The 16,605-nt window shown below is 47.2% G+C and overlaps 1 protein-coding gene across 1 annotated transcript; it reads left to right on the top strand.

The window, feature by feature from the left end:
* The first annotated feature begins 458 nt into the window (after positions 1-458).
* On the top strand, positions 459-15,713 carry LOC110521650 (zinc finger homeobox protein 3). The gene is made up of 5 exons (XM_021599348.2): positions 459-2,489; positions 2,663-2,891; positions 6,373-6,623; positions 7,422-10,670; positions 10,773-15,713. Exons 1-5 carry the CDS (start codon positions 1,956-1,958, stop codon positions 11,016-11,018), a joined length of 4,509 nt encoding a protein of 1,502 aa, XP_021455023.2. The 5' UTR covers positions 459-1,955; the 3' UTR covers positions 11,019-15,713.
* Positions 15,714-16,605: the final 892 nt, after the last annotated feature.

The raw sequence follows: 16,605 nt of genomic DNA, 5'->3' as shown, positions 1-16,605 counted from the left end.
ATAAGTTAGTAGAGTCTTGCCAATGCCTACAAGTCTGTTGGTTATTGTGTTGCAGTAACAACGTTCTTGGTAGTGTATATGCATTTCTTAATTTATTCACAGTATTTATGTGAATACAACAAAAAAACAATCTGCTTCTCTCAGGTGGGGTAGCAATGTGTGGCTTTTGTAAGCACCGTTATGAACAGCGGTGAGGACAGGAGAGAGAACCTGAAAAGCCCCAAACTGTTATCCCATCCACCCCTGACCCTGGAAGTGATTGATTCCCTGTGAGGGGTTGTCCTCTCAAACCTTAGCCCTGACCCCAGCCAAAGAGCCCCCCACCCTGATCCAGACAGAGACAGAGCAGTGCAGAGGGGACCGCAGGCAGAGAGGAGACCCCGGGAGGGGAGGGAGGGGAGAGGGTTGGACACTCACATGGAGGCAGACTGGAGGAAGAGGAAGAGAAGCTAAAGGAGAAGAAGGAGAAAGAAAGATTGTTGCTGGTGGATGACAGAGAGGAAACGGTGGGGAGAGAGAACCTTGCACCAGCCTTTAGTAGCAAAGACAGAGGAGGAAAGGAGGAGAAACAGAGGGAAGAGGCCACCTCAAACCAAAGCCAAATGCAGTCTATTACCTCGACGGAGCCAGCACAGCTCTGCCTCCTGCACAGTTATGGCCAGTGGCACTCTGAACAATAACACCCTCATCACTTCTTCCTCTTCTCCAAAATGCTCTACCTTTTTTTCCTCGTCTCCTTCCTCAGAGCGAGACAGAGATGAGAGATACAGGAAGAGTGCAGTGCAGTAGTCCTAGTTTTCCTCTGAGCTTTATTAAACCCCAGAAGTCAGCCCTGCCTGAGTCCACCAGCACACCTGTTACAGATGATAGGAGGGCAGACACCACTCACACTTCCCTTATTGCCAATGGAGACACCGCCAAAGTTCCAAAACCAAACAACAACCCGAAAGAGACAGATGGAAAAAGAGAGGGATATGGAGAGATAGAAGGAGATAATGATAGAGAGGGAGATGATAACTTAAAGACCGTTTCTAATCACCTCCACCCCTCTCCGTCCTCTCCTGGCTCACTGAACAGTCACATGGCCTTGATATACTCCTGGAACTCCTGCAAGATACTCAAATGCCCCAAATGTAACTGGCACTACAAGTCCCAGCAGACACTGCATGCCCACCTCAGAGAAAAACACCCTGCATCTGGGGGCTTGTGTGTGTGTGTGGGGGGGCTCGGGGGAGAAGTGTGTGTGTGGAGGGTCAAGGGGTGTGTGTGTGTACTGTAGCACGGGGAAGGCCCACCCTCGTCTGTCCCGGGGAGAGAGTTATGTCTGTGAGTACAAGCCCTACCTCTGTGGTGTGTGGGATTACACAACCTCCTCTAAAGGAAACCTCAGCATACACATGCAGTCAGACAAACACCTCAGCAACGTACAGGTAGCAGGACACACACACCCTGCGCACGGCACACACACACACACTCCGCACACAATGGGGGCTACACTGTCAGAGACACGGCAGGCGAACAGGGCTACGGACGCACACACCCCACAGTCACACAGCCCCCTGCACACACAACACACCCTACCCCAGCCAGCCCCCTTCCCAGGGTAAGAGGTGGCGGTGTGAGGTGTGTGATTATGAGACCAGCATTGCCCGGAATCTTTGCATACACATCACCAGCGAGAAACACATGCCTAACGTGCTGCGCCTGAAACAAACACACAACGTGTTGCAGAGAAGCTACTACCTGGCCCACTGCAGGTGTCTGCCTCCTCAACTCACACACAGCATAGGGGAGAGACCACACACACACATACTCAATAACTGTTCTGTTGGGCTCTGTTCACTGGCACATCAAGTTAGGTTGATAGTTGATTATATCCATGCTTATATGTACAGTATGTTTTCTCACGGCCTGTTTGTGTGCTGTGTATTCTAAGTGGGGAACAGTCTTTGGATATGCATCAACTATCAGCAGAGGAGCCAGTCGCCCCGGATTCAATCCTGAACCCCTCCCCCTCTCATCCTCCCTCCTCCTCACCATCCCCTTCTCCCCCTCCTCCACTGTCTCTCTCCCCCTCTTCTCCTCTTTCCTGTGGTGTGTTCCAGTGCCTGGTGTGTTCCAGTTTCTCCTCTGACAGTCTGGAGTCTCTTATGTCTCACCTGAGTGCCCCCTGCTCCCTGCCCCAGTCTGAGTGGCGCTCTCTGGTGGCTGGAGGCTGCTACTGCAGGCTGTGTGGCTACAGCACCCCCCTCAGGGCTAACTTCACCCTGCACTGCCAGACAGACAGACACAGGGCCCAGTACCAGCTGGCTTCCCACCTCTGGGAGAAGGGGGAGGCCGGGGACAGGGAGGAATTTGGGAAGTTGGTTGCTACAGGCAACCCAGTTCAGCTGAAGTGTAACTTGTGTGACTTCCAGACCACCAGCTTGGAGAAACTGAAAATACACAGCATCAACACCCAACACCAGGCCAGCCTCAGAGTCTACAGGGTCAGTACACACACACACAATTTGGAGGCCTGTGTCATTGCTGTACTTGGACTATAAGATTATTTCTAAATATCTGGCATATAGACAGCAAATAAAGCACAGGGACCAGATTTATTTAGTGCATCTTTCTCTCCGTCACAGTCTAACCCCAACCTATCACCCTCTCTCTCTAGTTCTTACAGCAGTATGACAGTGCAGTAGATGGAGGGTCCTGGTTGTTCCACTGTGTCCTGTGTAACTACTCCTCCTGTTCTAAACTCCACCTATTGAGACATACCCACTCCCCTGGTCATCAGAAGAGGGAGCTTCATTACTTGCAGTTAGTGAGAGGGAGGAGCCTGGAGGAAGGGGAGGGGCTAGCGGCTACTTTCACCATTAGGAAGTGTCCCAGTCCTGAGACAGGTAAGAGACTTAGGAGGGATTTGGAAATGACCAGCTATCTGAAGTGTGCACTTGTTCAGTCCACCTGATGAATTTAAAAGTTTATGATTAATTAAGGCATTGGCAAGAGGGAGTTTCAACCATATTTGAGAACCAGTCCAGAACAAGTTGACGAATAGAATGGAGAAAATGATCTGCAGGCCTATAATGTCAACGGAGAGAAGAAACCTGGAGAGATGGAGCAGGGTGAAGAGAGAGTGATAGAGAGAGAAGGAATGATTGATTATGGTCAGGGATCTATTGGGTTAATTGGTTTGTCGAAACAAGCTCGTTACATCCCATATTGCCCCTGACAATGCTAACTTGAGACATCACCACTGAGACACTGCTATTGAACTTTAATGTTCTAGAATAGAGATTTAAAGGGTCAGTTACCCAGACTCCGAGCCTAATCCTGGACTAAAAAGCACTGTCAATAGAGCTTCTCCGGCATGTTTTTTAGTCTAGCAGCACTAGGCTTAATCAGAACCCGGGAAATCTTCCCTCAGTGTATCAATCAAATAAATTTATAAAGCCCTTTTTACATCATCAGATGTCACAAAGTGCTTATACAGAAACCCAGCCTAAAACCCCAGAGAGCAAGCAATGCAGATGTCTACGCACTGTGGCTAGGAAAAACTCCCTAGAGAGACAGAAACCTAGAGAGGAACCAGGCTCTGAGGGGTGGCAACTTCACTTCTGGCTGTGCCCTGTGGAGATTATAAGAGTACATGGCCATTAAGGCCATATCGTTCTTCAAGATGTTCAAACGTTCATAGATGATCAGCGGGGTCAAATAACAGTGGTTATAGAGTGTGCAACAGGTCAGCACCTCAGGAGTAAATGTCAGTTTCTTTTCATAGCCAAGCATTCAGAGGTAGAGAGAGCAGGTGCAGTAGAGGGAGAGAGCAGGTGCAGTAGAGGGAGAGAGCAGGTGCGGAAGACAGAGATAGATGGAGAGAGATACACAGAGAGATAGAGGGAGAGTACCTTTCTGATGACTCTAATGACTCTAATTTCCTGTAGTCTAACTGTCAGGATTAAATCTGGTCTAACTGTCAGGATTTAAATCTGGTCTAACTCAGTCTGCGACTCTATTAATTAAACAGTCAATACCAGGTATTCAGTCTGAATGAACTGGTCTGAACCCCAGAAGGTTTCCTAATAGAAAATGTATACTGGATCAATTAGTATTTAGTATGTGTGTGTGTTGCTGTGTATTAACATACAGTACCAGTTTGGACACGCTTTATTTGTACTATTTTCTACATTGTAGAATAGTAGTGAAGACCTCAAAACGATGAAATAACACATATGGAATCATCTAGTAACTAAGTATTAAATAAATATATTTTATATTTGAGATTCTTCGAAGTAGCCACCCTTTGCCTTGATGACAGCTTTGCACACTCTTGGCATTCTCTCAACCAGCTTCATGAGGATGTCACCTGGAATGCATTTCAATTAACAGGTGTGCCTTGTTAAAAGTTAATTTGTGAAATTTTTTTCCTTCTTAATGCCTTTTGAGCCAATCAGTTGTGTTGTGACAAGGTAGGGGTGGTATACAGAAGATAGACCTATTTGGTAAAAGACCAAGTCCATATTATGGCAAGAACAGCTCAAATTATATATATATTTTTTTCCACCTTTATTTAACCAGGTAGGCAAGTTGAGAACACGTTCTCATATACAATTGCGACCTGACCAAGATAAAGCAAAGCAGTTCGACACATACAACAACACAGAGTTACACATGGAGTAAAACAAACATACAGTCAATAATACAGTATAAACAAGTCTATATACGATGTGAGAAAATAAGGTGAGATAAGGGAGGTAAAGGCAAAAAAAAGGCCATGGTGGCGAAGTAAATACAATATCGCAAGTAAAACACTGGAATGGTGGATTTGCAGTGGAAGAATGTGCAAAGTAGAAATATAAATAATTGGGTGCAAAGGAGCAAAATAAATAAATAAATACAGTAGGGGAAGAGGTAGTTGTTTGGGCTAAGTTATAGATGGGCTATGTAAAGGTGCAGTAATCTGTGAGCTGCTCTGACAGCTGGTGCTTAAAGCTATTGAGGGAGATAAGTGTTTCCAGTTTCAGAGATTTTTGTAGTTCGGGATGGCCCTGTGATAGACTGCATCCAATTTATTGAGTAGGGTATTGGAGGCTATTTTGTAAATGACATCGCCGAAGTCGAGGATCGGTAGGATGGTCAGTTTTACGAGGGTATGTTTGGCAGCATGAGTGAAGGATGCTTTGTTGCGAAATAGGAAGCCAATTCTAGATTTAACTTTGGATTGGAGGTGTTTGATATTTGATGAAGCAAGAGAAACTACAGTCCATCAATACTTTAAGACATGAATGTCAGTCATTCCGGAAAATTTGAAGAACTTTGAACTTTTCTTCAAGTAAAGTCACAAAAACCATCAAGCGTTATGATGAAACTGGCTCTCATGAGGACCGCCACAGGAAAGGAATACCAAGAGATACCTCTGCTGCAGAGGATAAGTTCATTAGAGTTACCAGCCTCAGATTACAGTTCAAGTAACAGACACATCTCAACATCAACTGTTCAGAGGAGACTGTGAATCAGGCATTCATGGTTGAATTGCTGCAAAGAAACCACTACTAAAGGGCACCAATAAGAAGAGACTTTCTTTGATCCAAGAAACACAAGCATTAGACAGGTGGAAATCTGTCCTTTGGTCTGATGAATCCAAATTTGAGATTTTGTGTTCCAACCGCCATGTCTTTGTGAGATGCAGAGAAGGTGAACGGATGATCTCTGCATGTGTGGCTCCCACCGGGAAGCATGGAGGAGGAGATGTGATGGTGTGGGGGTGCTTTGCTGGTGACACTATCTGTGATTTATTTAGAATTCAAGGCACACTTACCCAGCATGGCTACCCCAGAATTCTCCAGCAATACGCCAATCCATCTGGTTTGCGCTTAGTGGGACTATCATTTTATTTTTCAATAGGACAATGACACAAAACACACTTCCAGGCTGTGTAAGGGCTATTTGACCAAGGAGAGAGATGAAGTGCCTCATCAGATGACCTGGCCTCCACAATCACCCGACCTCAACCCAATTGAGATGGTTTGGAATAAGTTGGACCACAGAGTGAAGGAAAAGCAGCCAACAAGTGCTCAGCATATGTGGGAAGTTGTTCAAGACAGTTGGAAAAGCACTCTTCGTGAAGCTGTTTGAGAGAATTCCAAGAATGTGCAAAGCTGTCATCAAGGCAAAGGGTGGCTACTTTGAAGAATCTAAAATAGATTTTGATTTGTTTAACCCCTTTTTTTTTGTTGGTTACTACATGATTCCATATATGTAATTTCATAGTTTTGATGTCTTCACTATTATTCTACAATGTAGAGAAAAAAAAAAGAAAAAACCTTGAATGAGTAAGTGTGTCCAAACTTTTGACTGGTACTGTATGTGTTACCTTTCTAGGTGGATGCATTGAGGAGGAGGGGGAGAAGAGAGATTCCCTTTCTCCAGCCAAGCGATCGTTCTCTGGGTTGGAGGAGACACAGAGCCCCCTCTCTCCCAAACGCCCCAGAACAGACCAGCGCTCTACTCACCAACAGGCTACTGGCAAGTGCCCACTGTGCCAGGACACACTGGTATACACACACCTGAGACGCCACCTCATACTCACACACAGTGTGGTCCAGGACTGTGTGGACAAGCTCATGAGTGTGGTAAGTGTGTGTGTTTCTGTGTGTGTTCTAGCTACCTTTTCTTAGCAGAAGGGCAGTCAAGCTGATGGAGCTTTTAGTGTCTCCAGCAAACAAAGAGTGCTCATTTTTATCCACATCACCAACCTCCATTACTTTGCCCAGCATGATCAGTGCTCTTTGTCTCCCTCTTCCTATTCCCCCCTTCATCCCTCTCTCACCCCTCTCCTCTCATCTCTCTCACCCTCTCCCTACTCCCTTTTTCTTTACTGCCTTTTCTTATCTCTCCATCTTCTCTCACTTTCTCTATCCCTCTCTTTCCACTCTATCTCTCCTTCTTTCTTTCTGCGACCCCTTGTTCTTTCTCTATTCCCATATCTCCACCCCTTGTTCTGTCTCTGTCTCCCCCTTCCCAGCCCCCCCGTTTTCTCTGTACCCCACCCCCCATTCCCCCTCCCCCCTTTCTCTCTGATAATAGCATAGGTTCATTAATTCAGACTTGGATTATGATGGCCATTATGTTCCGGGCTTTCCAATGTCTCTGTCTAGATTAAGCCTGACCTTCACTCTCTCACTGGGGCATATATGTATTGTGTGTGTGTGTGCGTGTGTGGTTGATTTTAAAAACACTCTTGATTTGGTTTTCCTCCATCTATTATTAGTGTGTAATGGGAGAGTGAGGTGATGTAGACAATACAGGAGCATCACAATTATTATTCCATCTGCACTATCAAACAGGAAAGACACTGTTTTGACTGACTATAAAGGCAATCAGTCATTTGGATAGATTCAGACTGACGTTGTTGTTGGTTTCTTTTCCAGGTGGCAGTGGAGCTGCCAGATATTCTGCAGAAAGAGACACTGCAGATGGAGTCCCACTCAAATATAAAGGAATCTCAAACAAACGATTGCAACACAAACAGCTCTTACACGAAGGAATCCCTCACAAACGAGTCTCAAACAAACGACTACCATACAAAAAAAGAAAAAGTAATCACCGCCAAAGATGTCCCTGCTCTTCTGACTCCTCCCTGTGAGGACCAGCACCCAGCAGAGGACAACACCTCTCACCTCCTTGAGTCCCCCAGCTCTCCCCCTTCCCCACCCACTCTTTCCTCTCTCTCCCCCAGCATCCTCCCTTCATCCACCTTACCCCTGTCTCCTCCCAGTGATGCCCCTCCCCCCTCTGATTGTCATGGTTACAGGTTTCGCTGCGGCAGGTGCAGTCTAGCGGTTCGAAGGCAGAACCACGCCATGAGGGCGGCGACAGAGTGCCACCTCTGCCCCAGACGGTGCCGCAGCCAAGAGGCCCTGCAGAGACACCTGCTCAACACACACCTACAGGGTACATACCCTGACCAGAGTGGAGCACACATCCAACAACCAATCAGCCTGGAGGGGGAGGAAGAGGAGGGGGAAAGTAGGAGTGAAGAAGAGACAGGTAAGAAAGAGGAAGATGATGAGGAGGGGGAGGGAGAGCGGGGAAAGGGAGAGGATGAAAAGGATGACCCAGATGAGGAGGAGGAGAGGCCCAGTTCAGGGGTTGGTGACAGTGACCAGGGTTCAAGGCAGCAGGAGGAGGAGGAGGCAGGGTCAGAACCCAACCCCTTCAGCAAGGGCTCCAACCCCACTCTGGAGCGTTTTTTGGACCCGGCTCAGCCCTACAAGTGTTCCTTCTGCTGTGAGTCCTTCACTCAGAGATCCATCCTGCCGGTCCTCTATAACTCTCTGTCCCACCGTGCCAGAGCCAGATGGGTCCTGCAGGACTCCAGACCCAGTTCCCCTGACACCCGCTGCAGCCCGGACCCAAGTTCCTACCGCTGCAGAATGTGTCGGGTGGCTTACAGCCAGAGTTCCGCCCTGGACATTCACCTCCGCTCTGTACTGCACCAGACACGAGCCCGTGGAGCTCGGACCCAGCTATCACTGAAACCCCACACCCTCCAAACCCTAGTTCCAGCCTTGGTTCAGACCACTGCCTCCAGCCGTTCACCAGGGGGAGGAGAGGTATCTACCAGGGGCAGCCCCCCAACAGCCACCAGATCAGCCCCTTCCTCCCCAAGTCCCTGTTCCTCCCTCAGTGAAGCCCAGCTGAGTGTGGGTGTCTCTGGGAAGGTTGAGGGCCACCAGGCTAAGAGGCGGAGAGTAGAGGACCTGACAGCATCTGGAGGACAGCAGGACCTAACGTTACTCCAACAGCAGTTAGCCCAGGCCCAGATGCTACAACAGCAACATAAGTTAGCCCAGGCCCATATACAGGAACACACAGTCCTCCTCCAGCCCCAGCTTTTTAGTCCAACACTGCTCCCGCACCTCCCCTTACTGCAGCAGAACCTCTTAAAGCAGTTCCTCCCTTCAGCAGCAGAGAGTCTCCAACAGAGGAACCTCCTCTCTCCACTCCAGTTCTCCCCAGACAGCCTGTTTTCTCTACAGCAGCAGATGCTCCAGTCCTTCTACCTCTCTGGAGATCTGCAGCTCAACCCTAACATGAACATTAGTCAGATCACCTCAGCCCTCTCCCTCCAGACCATCGCTGCCCTCTCCTCTCAGACAAATGGGCTTAAACATCCCTCTCCAAAGCTGGTGACAACTAGCATCCAGTCTCCAGCCCAGCCCCCGAAATGTGAGACCCAGGCTGAGACAGCTGACAGTGACTCCCCCCTTCACCAGATGGAGAAAGAGTCAAATCCATCCTCATCTCCTGAGGGAGGTGGAGAGATGCAGGAGAGTGAGAAGAGGGATGGAGCAGAGAAGGCCCTCAGAGTTCTGCTGGAGAGATATGGCTGGGAGCTGGCCCTGCAATCCAATCAGAGCAGACAGAGACAGCAGAACAGAGAGATGGAGGGATGCCTGGAGGACGAGAAGCAGTATGGAGAATGTGGGAAGCTGTTCTCTGACTCTCTGATCCTGAAGAGCCATCAGGAGTTTGTTCACCAGCAAATGATCTCTCCGGTAGTGTTGGAGACGTTCTCCAGACAGTATGACTGCCTCTACCCCCTCACACCCTTCCCAGTGGGGGACAACGATAATACTGTTGTTGCACATCTAACCCCAGCCACAGCACTTGTACTTGCACCCTTACCCCCAGCACCAGTCTCAGATTCAATCTTTGACCAAGCCCAATCCCTCTCCCAAGCCTCCATAGTTCCAGATCAAGCTGTACCCACCATACCGGCATCTGTACCTGTAACCTTGTCCACAGACCAAGCCCCAGTTAATTCCTTCTGCCCAGCCCAAGCTTCACCAACACCCTCTCCTCCACCCTCTTCCCAAACACAACCACTTCCAGAGCAGCAGCAGGACACTACAACATCGACAACCACCCCTGCCCCCTCTCCAACTATCATACCCCAGTCCAATCTCTCCATGCATTTCCCCTTATCCCAACTCCCCCTGCCCCCTCTTCCTTTACCAAGCCTCCCCACTCTTCCCTTCCCCATAGACCTCTCTCTCCTCCCCCTTGGTCTAATGCAGCCCATAATACTCCAGTCTATGCTTCAGTACCAGTCCCTGTTATCATCTGGCCACCAACCACCCCTATCCCTATTCACCAACGCTCACTCCATCCACAAAGCATCTCTACCCTCATACACTAACACACACTGTGATCCTAGTCCATCTCTACCCTCATACACGAACACACACTGTGCTCCTAGCCCATCTCTAACCTCATACACGAACACACACTGTGCTCCTAGTCCATCTCTAACCTCATACACGAACACACACTGTGCTCCTAGTCCATCTCTAACCTCATACACGAACACACACTGTGCTCCTAGTCCATCTCTAACCTCATACACAAACACACACTGTGCTCCTAGCCCATCCCTGCCCTTTCTGAAGCGTAGGCTGGAGGAAGGGACAGCGGTAACGCCTATGAGGGATGTGATGGACGGTGAGAGAGAGGAAGAGGGTGATGAGCAGAGGAGGGCTAGGCGCCAGAGGACCACCATCAGTTCGGAGCAGCTAGAGGTTCTGTACCAGCGCTACAGTCTGAACTCCAACCCAACCCGCTCTGTACTGGAGGGCATCACCAGGGACACAGGCCTGAAGAAACGTGTAGTGCAGGTACTCTATCATTCTCATAGTAACATTTCTATAATTATGTAATGGTGATCATGTTTTGTGTAATAACATGTAATACTGCTGTGTTTGTCTGTACTTCATCAGGTATGGTTCCAGAACACCAGGGCTCGTCAGAGGAAGGGCCAGCTCCAGACCCTGGGGAGAGGAGGAGGTCTGTGTCTGGGTGAGAACAACAGGCGCTGTCCGTTCTGCAGGGCTCTCTTCAAGGCTCAGAACGCCCTGGACGCCCATGTCAGGGCCCACCACTGTTCACAGACTGACAGAGCTGCCTATGGCTCATTTAATCAGATGGGTCCTGCAGGTGACTCCAGCTTCTCTCACAACCATTGATCCTACAGAGACAGAGAGGGTCACTCTCTCTCCATCCAGCCTTTTCCCTTTCTCTCCCAGCATCCTCCTCTCTCTCCCTCCCTCCATCCCTCCCCAAGCCCATGGGGCGTCCCCACTGAGAGAAAATACATTTCTGGGAAAACCGATTTGTCCTTTGACCTGAACAAACCCCAAATTGAACTGTAGCAATCTGTTGTCTCTGGGATACAATTATGGAATGGCGAGCTTCAACGTTCAAGACTGTGACCAGAACACCAGTCCAAGTCTGTCTGAGTGTGGATAGGCATGTACCGAGACAGCAGCAGAGGCCGCGTACCCAGATGACCCACCAGCAGGTTGCCTAACTCCGTCTGCTACAGGGAGCAATCCAGCCCCCTGCGGTGTGAGGGCCTGGCATGCAGGGTAGTGCAGGTGTGGTTTCAGAATAACCGGGCCAAAGAGAAGAGGGCCATGAGCCTTAGAGTCGACCCAACCACAGGATAGAGAGAGACTGCAGAGGACAGGGGAGAGAACACACAGCCATGAACCAAGTGCACGTCAGTCACAACAATGAACCAACCACAGACACAGCCATGAACCAACCTCACAAAGAGCCATGAACCAACCACATGCCCAAGAAGCCAAAGAGCATTCTACCAGTGTACCTCATCCCCTCCTCAGCCCCAAAACATCACAGGGCATACCTCCTAGAGCTTTAAGTCACAACTCCTCTGTTCCTCCCTCTCTCCTCTCCTGTCCTTTCTTCCAACCGATACCTCAGGAGTTAACCCCTCCATGCCAACAGATGTCCCTGTCGAGACCATATCATCTGGAGAATCAGGAAATGGTATGTAATCTTCCCACTTCTGTTTAAAGACTTTACTAGTGTTGTAGTTCTGTTGCAAGTACGAACAGATTCTATCAAGATAGTCCAAGACGTTTGGTGTATAGAAAGAAAGAAACAAAAGCCGCTACGGAAAACAAAAATAAAGAATATTCTTCACAAAGAGCTTCTGCAAAGACCGGCTTGGATTCCAAAGCTTGTAACCAAAACCTTACATGTCCTTGGATTGTGTTGTCAGCATGGTGGTTTTCATTTCCTGAACTGCAGTACAGACCATACAGTGAAGGGTAGATCTGAGACCGGTGTAGTACTAGGTGTGCGGCAAAAGACTGACTGGCCTATGTGGTGCCGAAGCAGACCTCAACCTTCTCAAGCCAATGGTGACTCTATTGCACATGTACATGTTCCGTAGGTGGATAATAGGCCAAATAGCACTGAGAGAAGTCCACTTTGTCCTTTAAGAGAGACGTCATATAAGAAGCTATTTTGATCATGTCCAACCAATATATGTCACAACCACTCCAACCAAACACTACACAACATTGTTTAGTAAATGTTAATGAATATGAATATTCTGGATTGACGGTTGTTGTTATGCTTTGATAAGACAAGTGCTGTTTTGTGGTTTATGAGAACATAATGTAGGTGTTATGATGTGGAGTTTAGGGAAGATGTTACCACGCACTCTAACCATCTCTCTCTCTGTGTATGACGTCTTCTTACTCTCTCTGCATTAATATTACTGTAGTAATTATGATAATAACAACAGTAATAACTATGCTAATATATCATGCTTTAAAACACAACCCAAAGACATAATAGCACTGTAATCATTGGTGCATAAAGCCCACAAAAACAACTTGATAATGTATCATTGAATGATGGAAAGAAGAGAGACTGTATACGAACTGCTGTATCTGCCTCTTCACCAGGCCACTGGTGACTGTATACTGAAATCTCCATGCAACCTACTGCTGTACTAGGATGGAGTAGCACTTCTCAAAGCCAAACTCCCCAGGCCCTAGTGCACTGGGTAGAAGAGTACTCAGTACGGAACCAACCCCCAGCCCCTAGTGCACTGGGTAGAAGAGTACTCAGTACGGAACCAACCCCCAGCCCCTAGTGCACTGGGTAGAAGAGTACTCAGTAGGGAACCAAACCCCAGACCCTAGTGTACTTAGTAGAATAGTACTCAGTAGGGAACCAAACCCCAGCCCCTAGTGTACTTAGTAAAAGTACTCTACTCAGTAGGGAACCAAACCCCAGCCCCTAGTGTACTTAGTAAAAGTACTCTACTCAGTAGGGAACCAAACCCCAGCTCCTAGTGTACTTAGTAGAAGAGTACTCGGTAGGGAACCAAACCCCAGCCCCTAGTGTACTTAGTAGAATAGTACTCAGTAGGGAACCAAACCCAGCCCCTAGTGTACTTAGTAGAAGAGTACTCAGTAGGGAACCAAACCCCAGCCCCTAGTGTACTTAGTAGAAGAGTACTCAGTAGGGAACCAAACCCCAGTCCCTAGTGTACTTAGTAAAGGTACTCTACTCAGTAGGGAACCAAACCCCAGCTCCTAGTGTAATCAGTAGGGAACTACTTCAGAGCCATTGCAGTAGAGTGGTTGAAATTCTTTCCTCCTCGATGTAACCAACCAGATAGATTGTTTCAGCTCAGTCTTTGAGGACGTCCAGTTTGCTGCTCAGTCTTTGAGGACGTCCAGTTTGCTGCTCAGTCTTTGAGGACATCCAGTTTGCTGCTCAGTCTTTGAGGACGTCCAGTTTGCTGCTCAGTCTTCGAGGACGTCCAGTTTGCTGCTCAGTCTTCGAGGACGTCCAGTTTGCTGCTCAGTCTTTGAGGACGTCCAGTTTGCTGCTCAGTCTTCGAGGACGTCCAGTTTGCTGCTCAGTCTTTGAGGACGTCCAGTTTGCTGCTCAGTCTTCGAGGACGTCCAGTTTGCTGCTCAGTCTTTGAGGACGTCCAGTTTGCTGCTCAGTCTTCGAGGACGTCCAGTTTGCTGCTCAGTCTTCGAGGACGTCCAGTTTGCTGCTCAGTCTTCGAGGACGTCCAGTTTGCTGCTCAGTCTTTGAGGACGTCCAGTTTGCTGCTCAGTCTTCGAGGACGTCCAGTTTGCTGCTCAGTCTTCGAGGACGTCCAGTTTGCTGCTAACGTATTTTGAAATATTGCAATAACTGTTATAACATCCATGATGCAGTTTATAACCTGACCTTTAATTCTGATGTTATCAAAGAGATACTTGGGGCTCCAGTATTTACTCATTAATGAATTACTATGTGACAGTGGTTTCTAAACAAAGCTACAAAGAAAATACTTCTATACTAAAGATCCTGCATAGCTATGCTTTGCAGGTTGGATTGTATCTAGCCCTAAACCTTCCACAGGTCTGTGTACCAGTCTGTTTCTGCTCTTGTGTCACTGGCTTGTTTAGTCATGTAGCTAGCCATGTTTGTCTCTGCTTTAGGCCAGGCAACAATGTAGCCATGTAGTGACATAGACACGTATCCATGCAGCCATGTAGCTGAGTAGCCACATAGTCATGTAGCCACATAGATTGTAACAATGTAGCCATGCAGCGGAACTGGACACAGAAACCAGGCTAATCTTCCAAAGAATGCTAACTAACCCAGTTCTAGCTCTAAAACCAACCACAATACCAATGATCTTTTTCTGTACTGAAATTCCAAATAATGTACTACATGGCAGTTATGTACATATTGTTGTTTTGTTCCTTTTCCTCATTTTATCATTTAACTGTAAGATGTAAATATTGTTTTTTATTGTTCCCGGAGGCTGTTGCCATAGTGATAACCAAAATATACCTGTTTTGTGCACCTGTCCCAGTCTCTTTCACCAGTGGTTGTTTGTTCGTTCTCCCCAGTTCTCCTACAGATGTTTTCTCCCCCTCCCCACTCAATAGCCACTGAGGTAAATAAAGTCTGGTTTGGTGTACATATTTTCCTTGTGCGTGTGTGGCCGATGTGAAATGGCTAGCTCGTTAGCGGTGGGTGCGCGCTAATAGTGTTTCAGTCGGTGACGTCACTCGCTCTGAGACCTAGAAGTAGGGCCGCGGCTTTTGTGGAGCGATGGGTAACGATGCTTCGAGGGTGACTGTTGATGTGTGCAGAGGATCCCTGGTTCGAGCCCAGTTTGGGGCGAGGAGCGTGCTTGTGTTTCATTTGCCTGTCCCCACAAGGAAAAAGGCTATTTTAGGATTAGAATTAGAGTTATAAATTGGGGTTAAGGGTTATAATTAGGGGTTAGGAAAAAATAGGGCTTTGAAAGGGAATCCATTTTGTTTGGTCCCCACAATGATAGTAAAACAAACTGTGTAAGTACATCAGTGACATCCAGCCAGTTGACTTTCCTTTGTGAATAAATTATATGATGAATATTAATGACCTCGCATGAATTAAACTGCTGCTAATGCTGGGATGGGTATGGTGGAGGGGGGTTGAAGTATGGGGAGGGTATATGTGTGTGTGTAGGGTGTATATAATGTTTATTACCTACCTGTGTATGCATATTTGATGCTGTGGGGTTACAGGAAGGAGGTTTAAGGAGGGGGGATAGTAGGATGTAATGTCATGCACTGGAATATCAGCGATCCTGGGGGAGGGGTCAGGGAGAGAGAATAGAGAGGGGGGGAGAGACCAGAAGGGTTATAATGTCATTGGTATTGTTGTGTATGTAGGCTCATTTAGATTTAAATTGGTTCTGTGTGAGCAGAGGAGAAAAGCCAGTTCATGTTTATTCATGAGTCTCTTGGCTCAGCCACCAGTTAAAGACACAGGACTCTGTTTTCACTGATAACACCCCCACTCCAGCCTCAACCCCTGCACTAGCAGATTATTTTTCATGATTTATCTGTATGTGTGTGTGTTTTTGTATGTGTGTTTCACATTATCAAGGTATCAGGTTTTTATTCATCTCTAGGGATCCCAGTACAGTCACTGTCCTGATGGTGAGCTGATTGATGGAATACTACACTGCAATAGCCATTTCCCTAATGGTGTACAGTATTAATAGTACACACACACACACACACACAGTGAATGTCATTGAGGGAGAGTTTGCTCAGAACTTCAACAGGTATAGAGTGGTGTTTATTAGAAGATGTGCTCTATATCCATCTTCTGAAGGATTTCATAATGGTCGCTAGGCGAGAGAGATTGCCTGGTAACAGTCTATTTACAATGTGAATGTTCTGAAACAAAACCTCTTCTCTTCACAACATCTGAAGGCTATATATTGTAAGAGTGCCAGAAATGTCTGCTTTACAGGAGCATCTTAAAGGCGTAGTTCACATACATATGTGTAATTCTATCTACCTACCTACAGTTGAAGTCGGAAGTTTACATACACTTATGTCGAAGTCATTAAAACTTGTTTTTCAACCACTCCACAAATTTCTTGTTAACAAACTATGGTTTTGGCAAGTTGGTTAGGATATCTACTTTGTGCATGACACAAGTCATTTTTCCAACAGTTGTTTACAGACATATTATTTCACTTATATCTCACTGTATCACAATTCCAGTGGGTCAGACGTTTACATACACTAAGTTGACTGTGCCTTTAAACAGCTTGGAAAATTCCAGAAAATGATGCCATGGCTTTAGAAGCTTCTGTTGGGCTAATTGACATCATTCTAGTCAATTGGAGGTGTACCTGTGGATGTATTTCAAGGCCTACCTTCAAACTCAGTACCTCTTTGCTTGACATTATGGGAAAATCAAAAGAAATCAGCCAAG

The sequence above is a fragment of the Oncorhynchus mykiss genome, chromosome 1, assembly GCF_013265735.2.
Source record: "Oncorhynchus mykiss isolate Arlee chromosome 1, USDA_OmykA_1.1, whole genome shotgun sequence".
In the NCBI taxonomy this organism is placed as follows: Eukaryota; Metazoa; Chordata; class Actinopteri; order Salmoniformes; family Salmonidae; genus Oncorhynchus; species Oncorhynchus mykiss.
This window is presented reverse-complemented; position numbering and strand designations above follow the sequence as displayed.

Excerpts from the sequence above, each read along its gene's own strand:
- LOC110521650 (XM_021599348.2), top strand. The coding sequence starts at position 1,956 with ATGCATCAACTATCAGCAGAGGAGCCAGTCGCCCCGGATTCAATCCTG. Across the intron at positions 2,490-2,662 it reads CCAGCCTCAGAGTCTACAGG|TTCTTACAGCAGTATGACAG; the intron begins GTCAGTACACAC and ends CTCTCTCTCTAG. Across the intron at positions 10,671-10,772 it reads TGAAGAAACGTGTAGTGCAG|GTATGGTTCCAGAACACCAG; the intron begins GTACTCTATCAT and ends GTACTTCATCAG.